Consider the following 13,165-nt stretch of genomic DNA (forward strand, 5'->3'; position numbering starts at 1 on the left):
GCTTTAATTATTGTGAGAGTCTTTTTGTTGTGCCTATCGGTGACTCAGCATCTCCACTATATAATGAGTGGCAACTTTCATTCTCATAATATTGTTGTATGGACAGTTTCCTTCCTCATCCTTCCCAAGTTTGAGCTTGTGCTTGATCTGCAATGACCTCATTGTTGATTGGGTGTTAAACCCTAATATTCCTTCTTTTATGTGCTGATTATCATATTTCATCCTGCAAAATCCGTGAAATTGCTGGATCTGTAGTTACTTGACATAGAGCACATAAAACATGTTTAGTCTTGCATATGATCAAAGCATGATATTGTACAACACATGGCCTAAAATTTGCTGTTAGGGTACTGCCAACATTTCATGGTAGAAATTGTATGCTCGTGTTTAGCTTTCTGATAAGAGAACTTAATTGATTAACTTAATTATATAGTCTTTATACAACAGAAATCAAACAAAAAGAGAATTTAGTGATATTTGTGTAAAGAGTGAAAAATGCTGTAGTGGTGATAATTGCTTCGGTGAGTGTGCTTTGCATTGAAATAGCCTTAAATTTCATTGTATTGACATAACCAACCCATCAATCAATTTCAGAGCAAGAAGAAAGAGAGAAATCCCCCAGATATCAGGCATGGAAAGCGTCTCAAGAAGAACTAGAAAAATTCCAGGAAGAGGAAGAAGCCCGTTTGCACCAAGAAAGGCACAAAAAGTGGGAAGAAGATGAAGCAATGGCACAAAAATTGTGGCAGGAAAGACAGGAACACCTTGCAAGAGTTAAAAAAGAGAAAGAACAGCAAGAGGTAACGTTATCTGCCAGCAAATATCTTAATTTATAGTTTATATGGGATGAAAGATGGGTTTTGTGCTCCCCCTCATCTCTCCTCTCTTCTCCTCTCCCAGGTCCTCTCTCACCCTCATCTCCATTACAGCAGTAAAGTAGTTCAACAAAAGCTTGAAACGTAGTGCAATTTTCATATGCGTAAGTGTAACTGGGTGTGCCACTCACTATTCACCTACAATAATGTCATTACTCATTTTTCTTGCTATCCAGGAATTTCTCTTATTGAAATACACTGTGTAATATTTTGAAGAAATGAATGCATTGTATTTACAAATTTGCGTGACATAGTGTTTAAGGTTTTATGCATTAAGTATATGATCTGGCCTAAATTTGTATTTGTTTGTGATAGGCAACTGCGGAAGGAAGGAAATATTTTTAAACTTTTTGTTTTTTTGTTTTGCATCCCTGATTGGAGTAGAAGCTATTGCACATTGTAACACACTGTTGAAATATTTCGTAACAAGAATGATGACAATGTTGTTCTTTTTTGACCATTCACAGTTTTCACTTAACTCATACTGTCAAAAGCGATATAAGTCTGTTTATTTATGGTTATGTGTACAGGACAGTCACGGAACCAGTAAACTGTGAATAACAGTAACAACACTCAATAACCATTCAAATTATCATAAAAATTATAACACTTATGACACTTAGTGCAGGGAGCACCAGTTAACCTTCTGCATAAATAAATGTAACACATTTTACAAAAACAGGCAGAAGGACTCATTATTGTTCAGTTGCATGATTGGTGAACAGCCATTGGAAGCAGCAATAACCATGGAATATCTAGGGAGTGTGCATCTAGAGTGTCCTAAAGCAGAACAATTATGTAACATTAGTTACATGAAACTCAGTTGCCAAAATGACATTCAGTGAATTAATCCTAGAGAAATGAAAGTTTTGGTGGATTAATCCTAGAGAAATGAAAGTTTTGGCTTACAAAACCTTTTCTAACCTATTCTTGAGTATTGTTTGTGAGATGAGGAACTAGAGGAGATAGAGAAGGTACAAAGAAGACCACATTTTGTCATGTGTTTGTTTAGTAAACATAAAAGCATCATGGAGAAGCCCATCAAAATCCAATGGCACACACTAAGGGAGAGGTGCTAGTGCATCATAAAGAGATTTACTGCCAAAGTCTGAGAATGTAGATTCAAGGAAGAGTCATGAAGTATTGTTTCATACAATATTAATATTTCATACATGTGAGTTTGTTGAGTTTGTAACTCTCTTTTCCCCTCCTAGTCCCATCTAGTGGCATTGTGCAAACTGGACATATCAGTTTCTCCAGTATAACCTGCTGCCTGTCGAAAAATGTTATAAATTTCAGTGTTCCTAGCTGGACCTTCCAGGGCCTTTGTGCAAGCAGGTACTGCTGAGTGGCCATTGAGAATGGATGTGTCAAGTAGCATGGAGACTTTGCAGCTAGCATTCGTTTGTATTGGCCAGCCCAGGGCCGCAGCTCGCAAACACATTTCGCAGTTTGTAATATTATGGAATAAATATATTTTTATATAACAGGTTGTTTTCCGTTTTATCATGGGAGTGGAAATGAGGAGGGAACAATGAGTCCTTTTGCACTATGTGCTCAAACTCAAATATACCAATGCAGGACCAGAGGCCTATAAGTGAATTGCATGCAAGATGAAATAGACATATTTGCTTCTTTAATGCATAAGATTAAAAGATAAAAGTGGACTTAATAGTCAAAATTAAACAATGGAAAATCCAGTTTGGAATAGCAAAAATATGAATTAGGATAGACTGCTAGTAATGACATAGAGGAGGCATCATGTAGTAAACAATACATTTAAAAGTAGACTTTTGGATATGAATCAGTTAGTCTTTATGTTATAATCGTAGTATATATAATCAACTTATCATAAAACAAGAACAACTTCGAAGTTATTAAAAGGTCTTTTTTTTAGCTCCTTATTCGGCAGGAGTGGGAAGAGCAGCAAAGAAAAGAACGTGAAGCTGAAGAGGCTGAAAGAAAACTTACGGAAGAAAAACAGCGTAAACAGGTAAATTAGATTTCCATCAGTAGAAGTAAATAATTCAGTTTTGAAATATTCATATATATTCTGATCTTGCTATAACCATAAATAACTGTTTACCAGGCTATAAGACAACCTCCTTTCTTTGGAGAGGTTTTGTTAGAAATTTTTATTTTTAACATGTTTTAACAAATCAAAATTACAAATTGGTCTGCTATTATAAAGCATGTTAAGATGTGCCAAAAAAAAAGTTAACACCATCTATTGTTAACAGTAGTGGTGTTTTCTTATATTGATTATATGAAGCAGATAGTTTTTTGTTGAATGTCACAGGTAGCTGCTAAGATAATGTTGTTCTGGATCTTAACGTAAGTACCATCCTCTTCACAACTCTAATCCACCACCTTGTACTTTCTGTAAATTCTGTGATGCAAGCAGTTGGAAAATTCCCCTTATCTCCATTGCCTTTATTCAGATAATTTCTCAAGCAAACAAGAAGTTTTCACTGTGTGTGCCTTGCATGGGCTGCACAACCTGCTGCTCCAATTTATGAAACCTGCCATGATTTGGGGTGCTGAAAGTTTGACATCTAGAACTAGTGATCTTAACTTGTTTTTCATCTAACACCATCTACGAACATTAATTCCATGATACCAAATTTTCTTCCTGCTGCATAGTCTTTTGTGATCTCTGCTTCATGAACCACAATTAACTGAAAATTAGTGTCATATTGCCTGCATGGACCAACTGTGAATTGCAAAATCATAGATCCACATTCCTCAAGAGAGGCGCAGTTGTGATTTGCATCCATTATCAGTCATTGCAATTTACTGTTCTTACTGCATTGACAGTTTAAGCTAACTGAATAACAGCAATAAGTTATCCTATCAGCTCACAAGTGTTGAAAGAGCTGAAATCAAACCAATGTGGGCCAAAGTATGCTCCATCATGTGTTGCCAATCTTGAAAACTGACGGTCCTGTCGAACGGTATCTGCTTTAGCACTGTTTGAGCGTTGTGTTTCTTTTGTTGTGCCACATTTTGAGTGTTCTGTGTGAAGATATATATATTGGAATTAATTTGTTTCTTGTAGAAATGTATAGTATTGTTAAGTATTTTTGTCCATTTAAAAAGTCTGTTCAATCCCCAACACATCTAAATTCAGGAAAACTGCAATTTAAACATGATACATGTTCATAAAAAAGCGTGGTATGATGGATGCATTCATGACAAAATTGGCTGCCAGCTCAATACAACCCTCCCCACATTTAGCCAGAAAGATAACACTGCACCCAGTCCCACACTTATGAAATTGTCAAATAATATCTGCATGTGACCTCAACTACCAAAGCTTCCTGTACAGATACGAGACATCCCTTACATTAAACTATTACATAACATAAAAACATTCAGTGAATGTAAGAAAACCTTGTGTTTTACAGATGACAGATTGGGGCTAAAGTCTTGTCTTGTAGTTGGTTAAATATAGTGTTCACAGTAAAGCAACAGTCTTTCTATTAATGATGAGCCATGCATTACTCTCCTATTCAACCCCTAATTCACTATACTTCCTGCAAAACCTTGTTAGGTTGTAGTTTGGTGTTTTATGTTCTTTCCTAGTTTATTCTCTGTGTGAAAGCTGAAAAATATGACCAGGAGTGTATAAAACCAAGATAGATGTACAAGATACAAAAACATACAAATTTAAGTGAAAGCAGCCTCTCCACATTTAGTGTGCATCTTCACGAAAATCAACACACTTCATCTTCATTTCCTTGTGCTTTAGTTCCGCTTTGGCCCAGGGTCAGCATGGCTATTGGCAGATGTAGCATGGTTAGTTTAATGGTTCATTGGATCCCCTCCCCGTCACCACCCTATTATGCCCTCTCCCCTCAGGACAGAATGTGTATACTCCATCTGTCTTCATACAGTGTTATTCATCTAAAAGTTAGCAAAAGTGTTCTAAATATTTGATAATTGTGTAACTGAAGTGTGACTTGGGTACTGACTGGTCCTAATGGGTTGGGGGAAACCACCTAAAAACCACATCCAGGCTGACATGCACACTGACCCTTGTTGTTAACCTGCTGGGTGGATTCGATCCAGGGCTGGCGCACCTCCCCATCGTGGAAGCTCCACCTTAACACACACTACTATCTGGGTGGGTTGACATTCTACAAGAGACATGTACGCTAGTCCTCCAGTTGTCTTAGAGCTGAAAAAAGAAGTTACATGAACATCTTAGAGGAAATCAAAATCAACACGTTTGGCAAAAAATCCATATAACATTTTAAACAAACAAACAGAACTTAGAAATAAAAAATTATTATTGAGAACTTTTGACAAAATTTTTGTCAATGAGAAGTAATTCAGAACAGAAAACAATCCTAATTCTACTTATGATTTAAATGATTTCCATCAAAGACGTAAATTAAATGATAAACAATATCTCTATTACGTAAATTGATATTGTAACAGTCATGCACAAACATTACAAAAACAGTAGGTCATAATTGAAGAATAACATATAAGGTCTTATAACACAAGTAAAAATTACGCATACAACCAAATAATACTGATAATAGCTCAATTGTATGTAGGTACCATTTGGGAATGACCCATCAGTCAAAACTGGCAGTGGGAAATAAATACAACCATATACATTCCATACATTTTTTTTAGGCTGCGAACAGCATACACAAGAAATATTCACCAAATGTGGAAGTTTTAAAACTCCATCTGAGTGGTGGGGAACATTCAGGAAGGCAACTTGGTGTGCAAAAGAGCCTTGGATATCTTATATAGGAAGAAATGTATAATCATTAGGATATCCATAGTCTCTAAACAGATTCTGACCAGGGATCCTCCTTGCGGAAATAGGGTGCACCACTATTGCGATCAACCACAGTGATTACTTGGCAGATGATCTCCACTTTCAAGCCTAACTGCAAGGATTTCATGCCTGAAATTCAGTATGACCCTTAGCGTATTTCCTAATCCCTGGAAACTTCCTAGAACCATTCATGTGGTTCTGTCTTCCTTCTTTTATTTGTTTCCAAAAATTAAAGACCCTAACACCACATTTTAGCTTGCTTAATCAACAATCATCGCCACCTAATTATCCACAGCTTAAATCAAACATAAATGTTAACACCCACTTCTTTCATGGCTTGTCTACAATTCTTATCCCATTATTACCTTGAGTTTTATCTGACGCTGACAGTGCCACGTCCCTACGCATCAATATCTGCCATACTGATTGCAGTGCTAAAACTGTCTTCTACCATCATTTTAATAATTCCAAACCTGCCATATCATTATTTATAAATACAACACACCATATCATCCCTCACACCTACAGTTTTGCATGGAAGACACGTTCATAGGCACTTGCTTAGTACCCACATATGCAAATTTGTTTATGGACTCCGTAGGAAGGTCTTTTTTAGCCACTCAAAAGCAAAAAACCCATAGTCTTCTTCATTTTTAGGGTTCCATATCTCAGTTGGTAAAAATGGAATCCTCATGAGACCACTTTGTTGTCCTTCCGCCTCTGTCTGTATATCTCACTTTTAAAAAAACCTTTTTCTCAGGAACAGATAGGTGTATCAAGCTGAAATTTATGTCACTTACTAAGGTGTATTGTCCCTTGTCGGTATAATAAATCTTAGCTTCGAAGTTAGTGCTCAAGGGATGTGACCATTTATATGACATTTTTTGATACAAAGTCACTCATCAAAACCTATCATGTACTTTCTCTTGGTCTAAAATCACAAAATTTGACAAGAAGAAAGATTCCACGGTACAAGTAAAGGGAAACATCCAAAAGTGTTAATTTATAATTATATTACACGAAAATAAATTGTCATATGTTAACCGACTGCCAGTCTGTCCCTCCATCAGCAAGACCCCTTTTTCTCAGAAATTAATGGATGTATCAACTTGATATTTGTGTCATATATGGAGGTCTATGGTTCTTTGGTGGTGTAAAAAAAGTTAAGCTTCTAAGTCAATGAACTCAAAAGGCATGGTCATTTAAGTCATGTATTTTGGTACCCAGAAACTCACTCATTAAAGCCTACATGGTACTTCCCGTTGACTTAGAAAAATGGAATTTGGCAAGGAGCAAGGTTTCAAGAATACAAGTTAAGAACAAAAAATCTGAAAATTGTTAATTTGCACTAATACCACAGGAGAAAAATATTCCTTTGTAGTCATCTATTATCCGACTTCAAACTTGAAATTAAAACATTCTCGAAAGCCTTGAAATCCCTGGGATCAATATTCTGCAAGTATCAATGTTGATAACAGGCAAAAATTGTTGAGATCCTCAATTCCCAGAATGGATGAACTGTCTATATACACAATTAATTCTCTACGGCACCCTCAGTGTGTGAGTTGTACTCGCACCTTTATTTTTTTTTAATTTTTTTTTTTTATTCCCCCCCCCCCCCCCCCCCATCATTATTTCTACCAGGGGCAAAACAGATAATGCAGGTGTGCACATTGTGCATTTTGGTTTCACAGCCTTTCAATTATTCCAGCCAGTCAGTGAAAATTGCGACTGGTTACATAAAGTAGTTCATGTGTCTGCTTATCATAAATTTACTCAACAAATATGGCTCTCTTCAGCTCCCCCTACAAATAAAAGACAAAGGGATTTATTTACGATGGACAGGGTCATACAGGAGGGTTCATCATCCTAGCCATTTTTCGAGGGGCATGTTATTGAAAGTAGCATATGTACACTCAGCCATCATACACATGACTGTGCTTTAGGGACCAGGTATAGCACTTGCTTTACATCTGGAAGTTGTTTGTCAATATAAGCCTGCTGCAGCCACCACAGCATCTTGGGGAGCAAGCCACGCTGATGTGTGGTGCACAGGACATGGTAAACAGCACTGTCAATCTTCCATTGAGAAACAATCTAGGTTTAACCAGGGTTCATACCTGGTCTGCAAAAGACATCCATGAGTATGGTGGCCAAATATGCAGGGTCACAACCTGCATGTACTACAGAATTTGAACAGTAGTATAGAAATTACCTCAGCCTCCATTGTATGTAAGCCAAAAGATCTGTCAGTTTGTAAATGATTGCAAATGATATTTTCTGAAACACTAAAGGTATGGAATTTAGCAGGACTTTGACTTAAGTTTGCCCAAGAAGGACCAAGTGAATGGTCACTGACAATACCATCTGAAACATTCTCATCAATGACAGTTAATGTGACAGTTCAGACATTAGTAAGGTGTCCTCCAGTACCAGATGGCAATTGCATGAATTGGTTATACCATTTCTACCAAAGGTCTCTTCATTAGTAAATAGGACTGCTTGACAAAAAGTCAAGAATGGTTGTGGCTTGTTGCAGAAAATATTGACAAGATGTCTTTCTGAAGGAGAAAAATATACTTGAGAGGTCGAAAATCGTGGTAAGTCACTGGATATGATGTCGCTCATCAAATGCTGAAGCATATGTGGCACGTTTTTTCTCCGTATAGTCCTGATAGAAAAGAGTTCTGGTCACCCCACACTCAAATTGATGGTGATCTGGGTCACAGTAGACCATCAATCATCACATATGACTGTGAGTGCAATGTGTTGTTTGTTCGTCAGATACTTGTCGTTGTGTTCTGTGATGGGTTACTCATGTAGGTACAGTTTCTCAGTGGTATAGGAGATTCACAATTGACACTGTTGATCTGAATAACATGAATACATGTATAATTTCTGCTGTTATGTGACCATGCATTTTGCACCAATTATCACCCACATTCAAAGTCAGTTAACTCATGACGTACTAGCATGTTCATTACATGTCTGTCTATAAGAGATTGTGTAAGATAACATGTCTACACTCACACCATACCTTGCATCTAGCTGCAGTATTCGTACTTCATACATTGCACATCTTCAAATTGGACATCCATTCCTGACATTTTTTGCCATTCATTTAACATTTGCAACAATTTTTGCACGTGTCACAGATGACAGGGATAGCAGCAGTTTTCACGTAAAATACATAACCAGGCTCTGGACATACACCAAGGTGGTAGATCAGTTCCCTAAACCTGTTACTGGATTGTGAATATGCCTTCTGCAAGCTGTCGTTCCATTTACTGGTTTGAAATGAAAATAATTTCACAGAAATGCTGATAAAGATATAGAAGTTATTAATTTTGAGTGATACCCTCTTTGGGTATATTGTGCTTAGAAATTCTGCATTGTGTCCTAATATTTCCAGTTCACTTCACCGTCCCATATTGTTTCAAATATCAATAGCGCTGCACGTAGTTCATGCAGCAGACATTGCACAACAAAAATTAGGCATAAGAGAAATATCAGAAAGTCATCTATCAAGCAAAATATGTGTTTCTAGGTTTATATAAATCAACTTGTTTTATTATGTGAGTATTCAGTCACAGCCACTTACATTATTATAAACTTGTTGACTTTGTGTATTACTTTATAATTGTTGTTGGACGCTTTTCAGGGCAGTGGTAGTTCAACTGAATAACTTCCAATATGACATGCCTTTCTTTTTCTGTGATAAAAGTCTTGTGTGGAAAGAAGAGAAAGTTACATAGTAGATTCAGTGTTGCAATTTTGTTCAATTACTTTTTCACTATAATTAATGTACAGCACTTGTTTCATTTACGTATAACAGTTGATAGTGAACACAAAAAGTAATCACTTAAGAGTTCATTTTGTTATAACGTCAAGTTGAACACACATATTCAGAACGACACAACGCATATAAGTCACAGAGTAAGTTGACAAGCAAGACATGTGCACACGTTAACATTTGAATGAGCACTGAGTCCCAGTCTAGCGGCCGCTGCTCGGCTGGCCGCTTAGGTGGCGCAGCTGCTGCATGGCTGGCAGACAGCGCCGCACGTAGAGGACGCACGTAATTGCGCGGCGGCGCTTTGAATCATCGGCGAGTCACAACACTTTTCCCCCCTTTGAAATTGTTGCACTGGTCCTGATGGAGGTGTCCTGGAGATGGCTAACGTCCATAGGCGTTGTTTGACTCGCCGTAAAGTCTCGAGGAGGAGGCTTCCCGTACGGACGGAAGTGTCCCCGATGATAACGGGTCGAGATGACAGGAGACGTAGGGGTCGAATCTGCTGGGTCCGTTGGCATCCGTTCTTGTGCTGGCATAGCGATGACGGTGAGAGGGTTGCATTGTGAGTATTGAGAGATGCCAAGATCCCGAGCATCAGGTAGAGCCGAAGGTGGTGTAACGGCATTCAGAACAGGCGTTGCCGGCACACGAGGCCGAAGCTGGTCCGAATGACGCACTGCAACACCCGTGTCCGTCTGGATTTCATACAGGTGTCGGCCGCGGTGTCGTAAGATGCGGCCCGGGCTCCATTTTGGCCGCCTGCCATATCCCCGTACCCAGACGTGGTCGTCGGCGGTGAACTGGCCAAGTGAAGGCACCCGCGGCCGTGAGGTGGGAGGCCGCAGAAGGTGAAGTAGCGTGCGGGGCTGTCGGCCATGTAAGAGCTCAGCCGGGCTGTGATTGCCCATGGGGGATGAAACGGTAAGACGCCAGGAACTGGAGAAGCGCCTCATCAGCAGCAGAAGAAGTCAGAAGTTTCCGCATCTGAGCCTTAAATGTGCGGACCAGTCATTCAGCCTCACCGTTTGATTGTGGATGGAACGGCGGGGCCGTGACATGCATAACGCCGTGACGAGCACAAAAATCCACAAATTCGGAAGAGGCAAATTGTGGACCATTATCAGTAACAAGAGTAGAGGGGAGGCCTTCCAAAGAAAAAATGCGGGCGAGAGCACTTGTGGTTGCCGCGGTCGTAGGCGACGTGCAACGGACAATGAAAGGGGAGTTAGAGTAGGCGTAACTTACAAGGAGCCAATAAGTACCTAAAATGGGTCCCGCAAAGTCAGCATGAATGCGCTCCCAGGGCTTCTCAGGCGAAGGCCACGGTGACAAAGATGACTTCGGGGCAGCGGCCATTGACGCACATGGGCTGCAGGCGGCGACCATGCGTGCTATTTCACAGTCGATGCCAGGCCAGTACACATGACGGCGTGCCAGAGATTTTGTGCGAGACACACCCCAGTGCCCTTGGTGAAGGAGGTGCAAGACTGAAGCACGCAAAGACGCAGGTACCACAACACGCGGCGAAGCATTGTCAGTGGAAAGGAGGATAACACCATCCCTAGCCATGAGGCGGTAGCGCAAAGCGTAGTAGTTCCGCAATGGATCAGAAGTCTTAGCGGACGGGCGATCTGGCCAACCCTTCTGAATACAGCGTAAAACCCGGGAGAGGGTAGGGTCAGAACCCGTAGCAGCCGCAAGCCTGTCCCCAGTGATGGGGAACCCGTCCACAACCCGCTGCTCGGCAACATCCAGGTGGAAACACAAAAGTTCGTCCCTATTGAATGCCAGATCAGGACCCATGGGAAGGCGAGACAGAGCATCAGCATTTGCATGTTGAGCCGTTGGCCGGAAATGAATCTCATAATTGAAACGAGACAAGTAAAGAGCCCAACGCTGGTGGCGGTGTGCAGCCTTGTCGGGAAGTGACGTTGATGGATGAAACAAGGAAACAAGTGGTTTGTGATCCGTAACAAGATTAAATTTTGAGCCATAGAGAAAAACACCAAACTTATGAAGAGCATAAATAATGGCCAAAGCTTCTTTTTCAATTTGAGAATACTTTTGTTGGGCATCCGTGAGCGTTTTGGAGGCATAAGCAATGGGTAGTTCCGAACCGTCAGAAAAACGGTGTGCAAGGACTGCACCGACCCCATATTGAGAGGCGTCTGTGGCAAGAACAAGATGTTGGCCAGGTCGATAAGCAGCCAGGCACGGGGCCTGTATCAACATAGTCTTCAATTTCTGGAAAGCCGCATCGCATGACGCGGACCAGTGAAAAGGCACGTTTTTATGCAACAGGGGATGCAACGGCTGAGCCACCGAAGCCGCAGATGGTAAAAACTTGTGATAGTATGCTATCTTCCCCAAGAAGGCCTGCAGTTCCTTAACAGATGTTGGGCGAGGAAGGGCATCGATTGCAGCGACAGTTTGCTGAAGCGGACGAATACCATCCTGAGAGAGTTGAATCCCCAAGTACGTGATAGATGCCTGAAAAAATTGTGATTTCTGAAGATTACACTTAAGACTGGCAGTCTGTAAGACATGAAAAAGTGTGTGGAGATTTTGAAGATGTTCTTCAGTGGTGGAGTCAGTGACAACAATGTCGTCCATGTAATTGATACACCCAGGGACAGGGAGCAATAATTGTTCCAAGAATCGCTGAAAGAGAGCAGGGGCACTAGCAACCCCGAAAGGCAAGCGTTGGTATTGATAGAGGCCGAAAGGCGTGTTAAGGACCAGAAACTGCCGGGAAGCAGCGTCGAGAGGAAGTTGATGATAAGCTTCCGACAGGTCAATTTTAGAAAAATACTGGCCTCCAGCAAGTTTAGTGAACAGTTCTTCAGGTCGGGGCATAGGGTAAGTGTCGATGAGGCATTGATCATTTACAGTGGCTTTGAAATCGCCACAGAGACGAATATCACCATTTGGCTTAGCAATGACAATGACAGGAGAGGACCACTCACTGGAAGTGACAGGAAGCAAGACCCCTGAAGTAGTGAGACGATCCAGCTCCCGTTTTACCCGATCATGAAGGGCCACAGGAATGGGCCGAGCCCGAAAAAACTTAGGCCGAGCAGTGTGTTTGAGCGTGATAAGAGCTTCAAAGTCGTTTGCACGGCCTAACCCAGGAGAAAAAAGGGACAAAAATGTCGTCGACAAGGAATCCAATTGAGCATAAGGAATAGCATGAGAGACGATATTGACAGAGTCATCTATGGAGAACCCAAAAACACGAAAGGCATCGAAACCAAAAAGATTCTCTGCGTTACTCTGGTCGACCACAAATATGGGAACAGTGCGAACGACGGATTTGTAACATACCTCAGCATTAAATTGTCCCAAGAGAGAAATCTTCTGCTTATTGTATGTCCGTAATTGCCAAGTGACAGGTGACAGGAGTGGAGAACCCAATTGAAGATACGTCTGAGAATTAATTATAGTGGCAGCAGAACCGGTATCCACCTGCATGCGAACATCTCGACCAAGGATTTGGACATTGAGGAATAACTTCCCTGAAAGGGAAGAAGTGCAATTGACAGACATCACAGAATCAGAATCAGCGTCATGTTCATGAACATCATGTATGCGGTCGGATTTGCAAATGGAAGACACATGACCTTTCTTTTTGCAATTGTGACACACAGCCCAACGTTGGGGACAATCCTCGGTGAATATTTCGTAAAACACCGCGGA

At 40.6% G+C, this 13,165-nt stretch overlaps 1 protein-coding gene across 1 annotated transcript in view; it reads left to right on the plus strand.

Moving 5' to 3' along the window:
* The window catches only part of LOC126260103 (U2 small nuclear ribonucleoprotein auxiliary factor 35 kDa subunit-related protein 2), a 47,405-nt gene that overhangs the window by 8,351 nt on the left and 25,889 nt on the right, over positions 1-13,165 (plus strand). Inside the window, exons 3-4 of the mRNA XM_049957335.1 lie at positions 595-800; positions 2,773-2,868. Of these exons, the coding sequence (XP_049813292.1) occupies positions 595-800; positions 2,773-2,868 (302 nt within the window). The remainder of the gene's footprint in view (positions 1-594; positions 801-2,772; positions 2,869-13,165) is intronic.

This window comes from Schistocerca nitens, chromosome 5 (genome assembly GCF_023898315.1).
Source record: "Schistocerca nitens isolate TAMUIC-IGC-003100 chromosome 5, iqSchNite1.1, whole genome shotgun sequence".
Taxonomy (NCBI): domain Eukaryota; kingdom Metazoa; phylum Arthropoda; class Insecta; order Orthoptera; family Acrididae; genus Schistocerca; species Schistocerca nitens.